General features: G+C 28.0%; 1 protein-coding gene across 2 annotated transcripts in view; it reads left to right on the top strand.

Moving 5' to 3' along the window:
* mamo (zinc finger protein 628-like) overlaps positions 1–15781 on the top strand; it is an 83991-nt gene extending 68210 nt beyond the window's left edge. For both annotated transcript variants that reach the window (XM_089177665.1, XM_089177664.1), the window contains one exon: positions 690–15781. In XM_089177665.1, the coding sequence (XP_089033791.1) occupies positions 690–1925 (1236 nt within the window). In that variant the 3' untranslated portion in view covers positions 1926–15781. The remainder of the gene's footprint in view (positions 1–689) is intronic.
* The last annotated feature ends 408 nt before the right edge of the window (positions 15782–16189 follow it).

The following is a 16189-nucleotide window of genomic DNA, read 5'->3' as shown; positions in this document are numbered from 1 at the left end:
TTTCGGTTTATTAGACGAAGGAATGCATATCATAGTTGTAAATTACCAATTTGTGAAATAAAAGCTGCAAACTGTTTGTGTTAACAATAATAATAATAATATAAATATCGTGTGTTATCGGCCGACGAGTATGTCTGACCACTCGTTGGCCGTATCCCCTTTTTTCCGTTATCCTTAATTGAAATTTAATAATATGTTAAAGTAAGACCCCTAGCGCAAATCATATGATATTAAAAGTCTTTTATTTATTTTTTATTCGTATCGTTTAACGTTCATTTTTCGTTAGTTCATTGTCCGCTCATTAAAGTGGATAATTAAATTTACGAGAATCTGAACGAAAAAAATCAAAAATTCGTTCGAAAAGAAATTATTTTCATATTAAATTCAACCCTATTTTTAACCCCAATCAAGTAATTTAAAAATCCTATGTTGTCTTGCGAGTATTTGATATTCATTGGCTTAATAATAATAACGAGAGCCACATTTTATATTATCGAAATTATTTCGATGTCTACATATTTGCAGGAAGAAGGGATAGAAAAAGGGTAAGTCGTCAGTCAATGGAAAATAAGAATATCAAATAGAAAAATTAAAAAAAAAACAACAACAAAAAAAAAAGAACGAATGAAATAAAAATAAGAAAATAAATGTAATATGAAAAATAAATGTTTATTGTGTTCCTTTCGCAGGTGTCATTGGCGTTGGGATTGGATGCAGGTGGTTGGGGTGCGTTGGTTGAAAGATCGAGCGCTCATAACTACAGCGGAAGTGGAACGGGTGGAGGTGCAGGTTTGATCGGTCACGGAAGTTTCGCAAGTTTGGCGGGTTTGGCAAGGCGTTGCGGAGTTTGTTTGGCCACGTTCCCGTCAGCCTGGTTGCTCGAACGTCACGCGTTGCTGCAACACGCTGGTCAATCGAACGACGACAAACCGTTTACGTGCGAGCAGTGCGGTCAACGTTATCGTTACCGTTCAGCCTACGTGAAACACCGGGAGCAGAATCATCGTGCACGGTTGCCGGCCGACAAGTTATTCACCTGCGACGTATGCGGTATGCAATTCAGGTATCTTAAATCGTTCAAGAAGCATAGACTGAATCACGCGTTGGAAAGATTGCAACGGGCACCTAGCGATACGCATAATGCTGTATTAACCGCATCCCCGTTTGCGGAAAGAAGCGATCAGGTATCGAGTACGGGTGAACCTAGTCAAATTGAAACGGGTAGCGATTCTACTACTAATCTGGGTGACGTTGAGGAGTCTAGAGGAATATATTCGGAGAATGCTAGAGGCGAAGAGAGTGTATCGGAGACAACGAGTATTCAAGATAATCCAGGAGAGGCAACGGTCGAGGTGCAAATGACGGAATCCGAGACCACGGCGAAAACAACGACGACAACGACGACGACATCGAGTGGTGGTGGTGGTGGTGGTAGTGGTGGAATTGGTATTATTAGTGGTGTTAGGACGTTAGCTAGTATCATCTCTCCATCGGCAACTGGAAGCGAAATTGGCTTGAACATTGGCACTAGCAATAATACTGCTACAACGACGGACGTAGTTGCGGACCCTGACGAATCTGTCCTTGATGATGGCGAACGTAACGAAACACCGGACGCGATGATGATAGGTTTGGCACGAACCGGACACGAGGCTGATAGACGCGAACGACGTTTTGCGTGTCCCTTCTGCGGCAAATGCGTCAGATCTAAAGAAAATTTAAAATTGCACGTACGCAAACACACTGGTGAACGTCCCTTCGTTTGTCTATTTTGCGGACGTGCATTTGGGGGTAAAAGCGATCTCACTAGGCATCTTCGTATACATACTGGCGAACGACCTTATCATTGCGAAATGTGCGGAAAATGTTTTGCCCGTGCCGATTATCTTTCCAAACATTTAACTACCCATATACATCAGCGTTAATGTCTCGCACGATTGTTTCATTCGATTAAATGAATTTTTATCTTATATATTTTTCTTTTTTTTTTTTTTCTTTAAACAAAGAAACTAATTTTTCCGTAACTTCTCGTGTTTACAAATAAAAAAACAAATATAAAAGAAAAAGAAAGAAAGTAAAACAACAATGAACGAACGTTGTTTTAATCGAGCAACTAATATAGAAGAAGAAATAAATTTTAAATGAAAATAATATTTCCTTCTTCATGAGACGCGTCAATTAACACGAGATGTGGGGCATGTTAAATAAATAAATAATAAAAAGAAAGAAAGGAAGGTAGAAAGGGTTAGAAAGGGAGGAGGGAGTATTTTGACCTGTAAGGTACAACATAAGTGAGACTATCGCTCTTGTGATAAGGATTCAATACCAAAGAATAATAATGAATGCAACGACGCCAACGGGTGATAGTCGACACAATTATTTTATTCTTTTTTTTTCTTATTCCTTTTCTCTATTTTGTATTTCTTGTCTTCTTCGTCCTATAACTCCATAAAAGCGTGATATAACTAAACATATATTATATATTTATAACATTTATAATAATTAATCTTGATCCTATATTTAAAATAATATATTTAAATATTATTTACGCGAGATTTATAGTACAACCTCGAACACGTCGCTCGAATCTTCTAATTTATATGTTTTGTAATTGTTATTAATTTTTTTTTTTTTTAACTTTTTCACAATAGTACCTTAACTTACGTAATTCATTTTTACGAAAGAAATTAAATCTTTTTTCTCAAATCTCAAAGTAATGAAAACAACAATCAAAAATTTTACGTTTATTCGATGATTTTTAATTGAAAGAATTTTCTTGAAGAAGTCAACGATAATTTCTCTTGTTTTTTCTTATTTTTATATAATTTTATTCAATCTATTCGTGATATCGTTGAAATTATGAGAAAAAAAATGTGCCAAAGGAAAAAAGAAGCTTTCAAGGAACGTTTCTTCTTTCAATTATTCTATGATTTATATTATTGAATAAAACAAAAAACACTAAGAAACGATAACAACGAAAAATTCTAACATCGACTTGGTAAAAAATAAATAAATAAATCAATAAAATGGATTAATATTTCGACGTGTTCGTCGTTGATATTTAAAAGGGTACGGTGATCAAACATATTCGGTTAAGATTTAACAGATGTTTCAATAAAATATTTTTATTTTAATGTTTTATAATTGCAAAAACGAAACAAATTGTTCCCCAGAATGAATTGAATTAATAAATATTTATATATATATATTTTATTAAAAAACCAAATGACAAAATTGAAACCGAAGAATGTTATATAATAAATTCACTGTACCCTTAATTTGTTGTGAAACGAAATCATCTTCCGAGTATAAGTGAGTTGCCGGTGCCTTCGAGAATCCCTTTTACCAACCCTTCCACCCTTTTACAAGACTCGACAAATTCTTTTAAATGCATTATAGCAATAAAGAAGAAACGAAAGCAAAAGAAGACGAATAAGAAACGAAACAAACAAGAAAAACGAAAAGATTTCATTTGATTGTTCGTTTACGAACGATTTAGTTGGAAAATGGTCCACAAAATCCTTCCAACGATTTCATTAATTAATTCTTCATATCTTTTTGTTAATCCTTTTATTTTCGATATACACACTCGAATGAAGAAAAAGAAGAAGATAAAGAAGATAAACATAAAGATGAAAATGAAGAAGAAAATAAAACATAAATAAACATATAAAAACATACACGTGAACAAATATAAACATACGTGTACGCAATGAAGAGAGTGCCGGCTCATTCTCCAGGGTACCGGCCAGTTTTCGTAAGGATTATTCTTATCATATTCTTATCAATTAAACTGATAAAGAAAAGAACTCAAATAATACGAACAATAAACCATTTAACTACGAATAATGTTTATAAACGTACAATGAAAATAAGAACAACGCTTAAAAGCGTCCAATAACAATGTCAAACGTTACAATTAATGTGTTACGCGATTGGTAGATTTTTTTTCGGTTATTCCACAATCAAATGGTTTAATAAACAAAATATTTTTGCAAACTAAATGAAATCGTTCATTCTTTTTCTTTCTTTCTTTTTATATAAATGACTCATCAATTTTGTAGTAACTATGGCAATAATAATAAAAAGTTAATATATATATGAATTTTGAGTATAAATAATACAAAAATAACATTAATAATTTAATTATTTTATTTATATTGTTATTTTACAGTCCTTACGAAAACTGGCCTCCCGACAAAGACAGTTACTCTCATAGTTTCTAATTAATATTAATAATTATTATAATAATAATAGTAATAATTATAATAATAATAATATTAATAATAATAATAATTACAATGACGATTATGATAAAGAAGAAGATGATGAAGATAAAGATGATGATGATGATGATGATGATGATGATGATGATGATGATGATAATAATGATCATGACGATGATGATCATGATGACGATTAAAATGATGATGATAATGATGGTTATGATGATGATGATGATGATGATAATGATGTTGATAATTTACTCGCTAACTCGGTGTCTGCGCATTTCCAATACAAAAACGAAGTCGAATAACGAAGGTGCTATCTAAATAAGTAGAATCGATCGCTAAATACTGAGCTGTAATAATCATCTAAAAATCATGTTTTTAATGAGAGAAAAAAAGAAAGAGAGACAGAGAGAGAGAGAGAAAAAGAAAGAAAGAAACAGAGACAAGAGGGTAGCTTGTGCCAAAAAAAAAAAAAAATAATAAATGCGCTAAAATAAAATAAATGAAAAATTAACGAAAATAAAAATATTCAAAATGCTATTATGAAATGATAAAATCATTTGATTAAATGAAGAAAAAAAATAATATAAACGAAGAACAAAGAGAAGAAGAAGAAGAAGAAAATAAAGAAGAAGAAGAAGAAGAAAAAGAAGAAGAAGAGGAAGAAGAAAAGAAAATAATAAAGATGGATGAAAGATTTCATTTTTTCCCTCCAAAAAACCGGCTCGGTAATCTAAACGCGATACAAGCCAATTTAGATACATATATAAATATATATATTATATATATATAATTATTATTCGTAATATTAACTCGTCTTGTTAAACGTGTCATTTTATTATTCTACGTCGATAAAATATTTATAAATATTTCTCTCTCTCTCTCTCTCTCTCTTTTTTGATTCGTCGCGATTAATTTGTGCTCACTCGACGACGAATTAATATTAGACGGAGATGATTAAATAATTAAATAAATAAATAAATATATTGATAGATAGATAGATAGATAGATAGATAAACAGATAGATAGGTAGATAGATAATAAAAAGATGACGATGAAGAAGGAGAAGATAAAAACGTGTCCAACGAATGTCAACGAGTCTTAAGGCGAGACGTGGGAACATTTTTGTTAATGCGATAACATTAAAATATTTATTAACCATTTCTGTTGCAATATACTTTTTTTGTAAAGGAATTATCGTTCTATAAAAAATACTTACACGTGTATCGTGAAAAAATAGTATCCGATTCGTATATGGGTTGAACCCTTATATGGTTCGATAGTAAATGAAAGCGTTGAAGTTTCGTTTGAAAATATTGAGAAAGATAAAAAGAAAGAAAGGAAGACAAAATGGAACCAAACTTAACGAAATAAAATTTAAAAATATATATATATATATATCATATATTATATATATTTTTTTATTCTGTTGTCAGTTCGCTTTCGATTTTTCCCTCCTCTCGCCAAATACAAAATATTTGTTTTCAAATTTTGTGCATCCTAAAGATAAAAGCAAAACAAAGAAAAAAAAAACAAATTAATCGTACTTGCTAATTAATAAAATTAACAAATATGAGATCCACTTCGCGAAATGTTTATCTCTAAATGAAAGAAGAAGAATACAATATGACGAGATGACAATGAAATTAAAAGGAAATGAATAAGAAGAAAAATGATAAACAAAAATGAATATTATGAGAAACATAAACAGACGAACGATCGAACGAATTAACGAAATAAAAAACAAAAATAAATAAATAAATACACAAGAAAAAGAATAAGAAAGAAAGAAAGACATAGAAAGATAAAACCGATTCCATGGTGCCCAGTGTTTCGTTCGTTGCGATGACTAACACTACTTACTTCCACACGTTTGACCAATTTCGTTCCGTTTCTACTGTGAATCCGCGAGATCTACTTCGAAATCTTTATTTCTTTATTCATTTCGAGACATATAAACAAATTTTTTCTTTAATTTGTTCTATTTAAAAACAATAAGATAAAAGAAAGGATTTTAATCTAGATATAAGAATGGCAAGCTCGAATATTCAATCATACATATTCATTCATACAATTGTCATTTATAATTATTAATTAATGATTTCTTTTTCTATATATATACATATAGAAATATATAATATATTATATATTATATAATTATAATATACATATATATATAATATATTATATATATTTTAATAATTATTAAATGTATTTTATTAAAAATAATGTCACATTATTCCGAGTTGCCAATACGTCAGTTCGATAATATTTAGATATTTACGATAAATACATCCACACAGAGAAAGAAAGAAAAAAAGAGAGAGAGAGAGAGAGAGAGAAAGGAAGAGAAAGTATTATTCTCAAATAATAATAATAATGATGATGATTGTGATGTTCTCTCAAGTATGATGGACCACAGGTCGACCGTGCCAGTGAAAACGAATGAAAGTGCTATTTTACTTAGACATACATATACACATACACAGATGAGCAACATACACACACACACACACACATACACAATGATAACGTGATGATATAAGAAAAATACCTAAAATGCATATACCAAAGGACAGAAAAATATTTCGTTCCTCGTACCTCACATTGTATGATAATTATTAAATACATACATAATGAATTACATAATGATTACATACGTTACGTGACAATCGAAAATGATTTACATATATATTATACAGGCGCACTCGTACAAGCTTTCAAGTTAGATCACTCAGGAGACTAATTATATTCACATTTTCTTTTTACTACCAACTGGATGAAATAATACATATAATAATATTTATTCTAAGCTAATGGAAATCATTTTTACGATTATCAAAATAATAGTATATGTATAACTGAGAGAGTAACTAGCACGATTTTTAAAGAAATAAGTGGTAATAGAAAAAAAAATGATAAATGGGAATTAAGTATAGAAAGAACGGGAAAAGTAGGAAACGATTCAAACAAAACTAAAATATACTAACTAACTAAACTAACTAAACTAAACTAAACTAAACTAAACTAAACTTAACTAAACTTAACTAACGAAAGAAACTAGAAATGAAAGAAGAAGAATGTTGAAGCAAGATTCTTTGAATATTCCAAATATACATTCGCTTGGAAAAAGCTCTCGATTATTATAATGACAAAAATTATGTGTGAACGATTTAAAGCAGAAAATTTGTTATTAACATAAATGGTACACAACGATATTATTAATTTATTAAATAAATACCTACAATTTTAAAGAAAGAATTTTTCTATTATTATATTATTATTAAAAATATCCAAGATATTCTGTAACTGTTGATACAGTTTTGGTTACAATTACTGTTATAACAGGATTTTATATTTAACAGCATCCAATATTGTTGACAATGATTCAAAAACAAACTTTGATTACTTTTATTAAAGACGTTTCATCAAAATATAAAACGTACTGGATAAAATGTAAAAATAAATTTACCCCAAATTGTGGAAATCAACCCTAGTAGCACAAAATATTGAATACATGTGTATTTAATATTAAAAAGACATTGAATCTCTTTTTAATATTAAATACACATGTATTCAATATTTTTCAATATTTTGTGCTACTAGGGAACATTGAAGTTTTAAATCTTCCATATAATTAAATCAATCGTATATTTTAACTTTTCAAATAAAAATGATTAACAATCACGTATAATTTAAGTTGTATACATTTTAAAATAAACACACATTTATATGCACACATGTGAATAATAAGGTTAACTAATTTTAAATCTAAAATCGTACTGTACCATTTTACTTATTAAACATGAATTTTCTGCTTAAGATAAAGAAGAAGAAAAAGAACAAGAATAAAAGAAAGATGAGAGCGTTACCTCAACGTCCGTTCAATGTGATATTTTGCAATATCCGATAATTAACTAGATGTTGACTAGTCAGAATTTTAAGTAGGTATAATTTCATTGATTTTCAACACGGAGAACAGTTCTCGTCTATTGTGTGTGTGTGTGTGTATGTATGCATGTGAGTGGGCGGGTGGATGTGTGTGTATATGTTTAAGAGGGAGGGGGTTGTTGTCTATAAACACACACGTGATATTTAATTCGTCACATTAAAAAAAAAAATAACTTGCATAAAGATATATTGTGATATATATAATTCTTCTAGTATCTACATATATATGTATATGTATATTATATAAAGTTTTATATTCGGTGTAATATCTTTCACTCTGTGTTGACCGGTTCAAAGGTCAAACTATATGATCCTTTCTCAAGGTGTGTTCTCGATGGGATAAAAATACGTGCATACATAAATACATAAATACATACATACATACATACATATTAAACTATAACATAACATACATACGTATATCTATCTATGTATGAGAAAAGTTTGCCCGTTGGGACAAAAAAAAAAGGGGAAAAAAAAATAACGGGGAGTACGGGTTTCGTGTCGAGATATGTACATGAAAGGTACAAGGGTAAAACATGTTTAGTCACATTTTGCACATTTTTCTGCTTATACCTTTGCTTCTTTTGTTATACTTTACAAACTCATTTGTTTTCTTTCAATGTCCATAATTATGAATTCAACACGCCATTCTCTCAATAATTATTATATCAAAGGTTCAAACATTTAAATCATTTTCTGACACGAGAATATAAAAAACAATCACGAAACAATCAAATAAATATTAATTTATAAATTACAAATGATTAAAAAGTTTTCAATGATGTGGAAGGAAAAAATATATTAAATTAAATATAATAATTAACCATTTTGATCTGATAATACAAACATTTGAATCCATTACAAATACACACACACACACACAATTAGACAACTATATTTACAATCAAGAACAAATCGTCCCTAGTAGCACAAAATATTGAAAAATATTAAATACATGAGTATTCAATATTAAAAAGCCATTGAATCTCTTTTTAATATTAAATACACATGTATTCAATATTTTTCAATATTTTGTGCTACTAGGGGTGTTAAATTTGCCGACCATTGTACAAATACAAATAATTCAACAAACTAAAAACAATGATAAATCGGTATGCATTATTTACAAATCACGTATGGTTAATTAAGATTTAAAAAACAAATTCTTATAACATATAACTAAACATGTTTTTAAAGACCCTTTGAATACATCCCATATAAAAGAAATAGAATAAAAAGAGAGAGGAAGAGAAAGAGGTAGAAGAAGATCGATAAAAGTGGGATCGATCGAAGGGGTTATCGTGTCATTCGAATCGCGACGGGTCCTAGTTTTAAGTTCGTTCCAAACTCTTTCTCTCTCTCTCTCTCTCTCTCTCTCTCTCTCTCTCTCTCTCTCAGTCTCCTTTTCTTTCTCTTTCTTTCTTATGGCATATTCCGAGAATCAATTAATGGTGACGCGGCGTATGACTTCGCGTCACGTTAGCTCGCGTGACACCCGGTCGTCTTTCAAATCGCAGTCGGTAAACGTACTACATACCTCCCAAATGTGCACGAAGCATAATATATTCAAAGGCGATTGTGACCAACGCGCGATTTCGATTATTTTCGTGGTCGGTAAGCGTGCATGCATTATAATACCTGCTACAACACCGTTACATACATATATAAATAAATACAAGTATAGTATTTATAATACTATATTGTATATACTATATATATATTAGGTTATTAACTATGAAATGTCTGATTACTCGAAAAATTGTCATCTCAAAATCAGACATTTCATATTTAATGACTTATCTGAATTTATATATGAATGTATGTATGTATATGCATATATGTATATACGTGGGGATTAGGTATATACTTTTTTACGGAGAGTAGTAGGTAGATGGGTGGAAGATGCAAGAAATTCTCCCCTCTTCTTTTCCCTCCCCTTCACTATCACTCTCCCTCTTTCTCTCTTTTTCTCTCTCTCTTTTTCTCTCTCACGATCTTTTTATTTCTTACCTAAAGTAGCAACGTTTCTCATTAAATTTAAGATTAATTAGTTCTCGTTTCTCCAAAGGTCAAGCGTATGGCGATTAATTGATGTGTCCAATTTCTTGATAAAGAAAAAAAAAATACACCAAAAAAAAAAAGATTAATAATAATAAAAAGCTACTTATTCGAAAATATCTATATGTATAATATACGTATTCACGTATATTAATACGGGAGTAATATTTTTTCATCGTTTACCTACTTATGTGTGTGTATGTTGTGTGTGTGACGGCTTGTATAAATTTATGCATACTTACATATATATATACTTAACATATATACTACATACATACATACATACATACATACATGCATACGAGACACTTATTACATGTGTTTACATTTATATATAATAAGTATACTTCTCTCTTTCTATATAATATATTATATATTTATATATACTTACTTACACACTTACATAAATACACATACAAACAAATACAAACTGATACACACATAAGATATATTTACGACGATAAAATTAAATTTAGATTTATATATTTATAAATATATATATAAATATATATATAAATATATATATATATATATATATATATATATATATATATATATATATATGTAGATAGATATATATGTGTGTGTTATTATAATATATTATATTTCTTACAAATCACATTTGTCCTTTCTCTCTTTATGGCCTACGTGTTGAATATAATACGCTTTTTATTCGCACAGAATAATCGCTAAACGTTTGACTCAAAAATTCTTCTAATACACTCACACATATATTACAATTTAATATTATATATATATATATATATTTACTTACGAAAATTTATACGTGATAATAAAAATATAGGTTCTCTTTTCTTTTTATTTATTTTAACAAAAAAAATCAATAAAAAAATAAAACTTCTTTTTTCTTTTCTCTATTCCTCGATCTCGTTTATATAATACATAAATTTATGTATGTTCGCCGAAGATATTATTAAAAAAAAAAAAAAAAAAAAAATAAACAAGAAAAAGAAGAAGTAAATAAAAATAAAAAAACCAATGGAAACAAAATTAACGAATCTCGCGATAAAAGGTGTGATGGGAAAAAATGATGAAAAATGCGTTGAAAAAAAAAATATGCATAGAAGAAGAAAGGAAAAGTTATATAGTAATGATAATGAAATGAAAAAATAATATAATATAATATAATAAAATAAAATAAAATAAAAAGAGCAACGACATTAATTGCCGGGCATCATGGAATCCTAAATTGGACGTTTTTAAAACAAGAAAGGTCATAGATGTATAAGGAAAGAAAAAAAAGTTATAGTTATCTATACAACACCAAGTAAAATACTTATGTATATATATACACACACATATATATATATATATGTATATATTACGAATAAATATTTATATATATGTATGTGTATATATGTATGTATATATTATATATAAAATATTATATATATTTAATGAATGTTCCTATATTTATACTATAAGTATAACAATAAGTGTATTATATTGATATTTGATGGCGATTTCAGGTTTTTACCAAAAATTCAATGTCTGTTTAGATATTAGAGATACAGTCGGATATATATATATATTATATATTAGTCCAAAATGTCGGAAGAAAGAGAAAAGAATTAAACAGAGCTGGAAACAGAAAAATAGAAAGAAAATGATTGAAAATAATTCGCGCCCCCTGAAGAATTAGAAAAACAAACAAACAAACATAAAGAGAAAGAGAGAGAGAGAAATTTGGAACAAAAAAAAATATATATGCGCTGTTCCCTCCAAAGAAAAAAAAACAAGTAAAAAAATGGAGAATAATAAGAAAAGAATGTTCGAAGAAAAATGAAGAGGACCGATCGAATATTGCGATAGGTTTTTGTGCGAGGTGAGGGTCTTCCTATACTGACTGAACGATCAGATGTGATATATGAATAAGGATTTAAACTAATAATTATTTACTCTAATCGTATATATATACATATTAATTACATATATATATATATATATATATATATATATATATATATATGTAATTAATTATTATATTATTATTATTATATTCAAATATACTTAAGATATACAAACATTATTTCTGTATATATATATATATATATATATATATATATATATGTATATGTATATGTATATATAGATATACATATATGTATATGTATATTATGTATAGGTAGATAGGAACATATACAATGTTTTTAACTGGTTTATCTGTGTTTCAAGAATAATGAGATAAATGCTAGGTCCGCTTTTTTGTGTTTTTGTGATCTAAATTCGTCTAATACTAAAAAATAGAAAAAAGAAAGAGAAAGAGAGAAATAGAAAAAGAGAGAGAGAAAGAGTGAAATAGAGAGAGAACAAATATTGTATTATTTATATTTATCGGCTTAGAAAACAAATGATCTCACTAATTCGCTCACACGAAAGCGGACTAAGCGTATTTAGATAGGCAAATTTTTCTGACATAACCTCTTTCTAACAAGCGTTAATATTTGATCGAAAGAGAGAGAAAGAGAGAGAGAGAGAGAGAGAGAAAGGGTAGGAAAAGCTTGGGTGCAAGAAACGACGAAATATTAAAAGTTAATATAAAATAAAAATTCCTTCGTATAATTGCGTATTTCGCACGTAAGAATCATCGATATTTACATACATATATATATATATATATATATATATATATATATATATATATATATATATATATATATTTCTTCTTATTATTATTATTATTAAAATAAAATTAATAGGAAAAATACATACGCACACATACACACATATTATATATCTTCGTGCATGACTTATGTACATAAAAATTCTAACGTGAAGATATAAAGCATACAAATAACCTTATAAACGAATATTCTGACATACATAATATAAATGTTTGTATGTAATACATGTGCTCACGTGCGCGTGTATGTGTGTATATATATATATATGTATAGTATATATAAAATATTTTGTTTTATTGCACAAAACGATCGCAACAAAGGAAGCCACCACATTGCGTTCGTTAAACTGCCTCGTTAATTGTGTATTTTTACATATTTCAATTACTCTTGAAATTTATCCAATTCATTTTACGATCGATTCTACGATTTCAATTATTAATTAATGAATAAAATAATAATAATAAGAATAATAATAATAATAATAATAATTAAAGAACTACAGACTACGGTACAAATAAAACGATAAAGTGTAGCAAATCGTATTTGAGAAAATTGAAGGGGTGTTGAGGAATCTCGAGGGATCGGTAGGGAGGATAAATAAATAAATAAAAAATAAAATAAAATAAAAAAAGAACAGTGTCGTAACTTTCTAATCTTTAGCTTCGAATAATAAAATTCAACTATTAATTAATTGTTCTTTAAATATATCGGTCAATGAAAATTCGCGTCCATTTTAACGAATTAACGCGACGCGACGTTCGGTTCGTGTGCGAATTTAAGCAACGAGGAAGGAATAAATAGAGTAATAATACTTGATAATAATATATTAATAATAATTAATAATAATAATATAATAATACTTTTAATAATATTAATAATTAATAATTAACAATAATTATTATAATAATAATAATAATAATGGGGATGATAATTCGAACATGTTTCGAATTCACGCGTTTCGTGCAATAAATGATAAGGGGGTTGGGTGGGGATGTTATAACTTGAGAAATAAGAATAAATAAGTAAAAAAAAAAAAAGAAAAGAAAAGAAAAGAAGACAGTCGAGAAAAACATGAAAATGAGAATGGAAAATACAAAAAAAAAAAAAATAATGAAAACACAACAGTGCAACATCGTTCGCTCTTTAAAAAAAATTCTTCTATTGATGTCCCTCAAACACTTTCTTCTGCTCTGTAGATTTAAATTTAAAGAAAAAAAAAAAAACCAAGGGAAAAAAAATCTATTAACCGAAAAGGAACAATATGAGAACAACATTGTGGCATATATTCTCGAATTAAATGAAAAAGAAAAAGTGGGGATATACGGTTGATAGAGAAATGTCGAAAGAAAAAGTAAAAAGAAAAAGAAAAAAAAAAAAAGAAAATTTTTAATGGAAAATTGTAGAAAGTTCCTCTTTATCTTCTCATTAAATGTAGACAAAACTTTTTCGAAAATTAAAATAAAATAAAAAAAAATTTAAACACATAAAAAAAACATAGCTGTGAATGGAAAAAAGAAATCTTTAAAATCTCCTTTTTCAAAACCTTTCTTCTTCGGGTCTCTCGATGTCTTTGGTGTCTATTCTAAATGGAAAAAAAAAAAATAATTAATTAATAATAATAATATTAATAATAATAATAATAATAACTAAAAAAAAAAAGTAATAAATAAAAATAAAAACGAACAAACGAACGAACTAACGAAAGAACAAACAAATAATAATAATTATAATAATAATAATAATAATAATATTAATGATAATGGTAATAATAATAATAATAATGATGATAATTAATAATAAAAAAGAAGTGCAGAAATAATGTTAAACGTTTAACTTCCTCGTCTATTTAAACAATGGCGTTGGGAAAAAGCTTCGAGCTTTCATTCTAAGGTGTCGTCACGTGAATATAAACAAAAAAACCAAACGTTATATTATAAAAATAAAATTCACAAAATCATTCGAATCGATAATTTCGAAAATGAATTTCAGAATGAATAAAAAACATTTAGAACTTGTCAAAATTTCTTTTAAGTTGAACAAAAGTTTTTGCAATGATTTTGAAAATCGATTACTCGTTTTCGAGAACTCATTGAAAGAAATTGTTATTATTAAATTGCAAAATAAATTTTAAAACTAACAAATAACTCGAAAATAATTGTGGAAAAAAATGTAATCGATTTTTTTCAAATCACTCATGAACTTTGATCCCATCTTGCACTTACTGTTTTTTAATTGATTTTCATTATTCGTTAATAAATATCAATTTGACAGTTATCAATCACGGAAAACACCATGAAAGTTTGTCTCACGGTATAATTGTACGCTTTTGACCACATATGACGGGAAAATTTGGTTCTTTTAGTAAATCGATTAGCAAGAACAACATGATGTGTACCTCGAATTAATTATAAATCTCATATTTCCAACAACAAAAACAAAAATAACAAAAAAAAAACGAAATTTACGCTTTGTCTTTCATACGACCAACAATTTGAAATGTAGACAAAAATTAGAACTAATTAAAAAATGAAAGAACGATGAGGAGGAAAGAAAAGGAGAGAGAGAGAGAGAGAGAGAGAGAGAGAGAGAGAGAGAGAGAGAGAGTAGATAAAAATCATCGTTTCGGTAAAATCGTTTACGTCCTTAAACAATTCTCTTTTTTCTATTATATAATAAATAATTCTTCAACAAATTTTTGCCAATTTTTTTCCTATTTAAGAAAAAACACAAAAAAAAAAGAAATAAAAAAAAAAATAAAGAGATATCGTTCTTATTCCAATTATAACACGCCTAATAAATATTTACAAATATATGTATACAAGAGTTTTGACCGTGTGTATGCAAATACGTCCATAATACATTGAGAAAGAGAAAGAAAGAGAAAGAAAGGGAGGGTGAGAGAGTGAGAGAGAGAGAATAAGAGAAAAAACAGTAGTAAAAGTCAACGATAAAGTTGTCACGGAAAATTACGTAAAAGTATTTATTGGTATACAAAAAAGAATATATATATCCAATGAAAAATCTGTTTTCAACTAATCACAAAAATTCTCTCGGTGTATAGAATTTAATCGACTAAATGAAAAGGGGATGAAACAAAAAATGGAAAGGGAATAAAAACAAAAGAAAATAATAAAAAAGCCGGACTAAAATTTTAATTAAAACGAAAACAAAAAAGGAAGATAATAAGCTGGTAGATGATAGATAAGAGGATCTAGGTATATATACCCATGACACGCAATAAAATAAAATAATTAACAAAAAAAAAGTTTATCTAAAACGATGATCCATTGTTCGAACATT

Source organism: Polistes dominula, unplaced genomic scaffold (genome assembly GCF_049000335.1).
Source record: "Polistes dominula isolate Pdom_NZ unplaced genomic scaffold, Pdom_raw_medaka contig_24, whole genome shotgun sequence".
NCBI classification, from domain to species: domain Eukaryota; kingdom Metazoa; phylum Arthropoda; class Insecta; order Hymenoptera; family Vespidae; genus Polistes; species Polistes dominula.
Note: the sequence above shows the minus strand (reverse complement) of the source record. Positions and strands in the feature narration are given on the sequence as shown.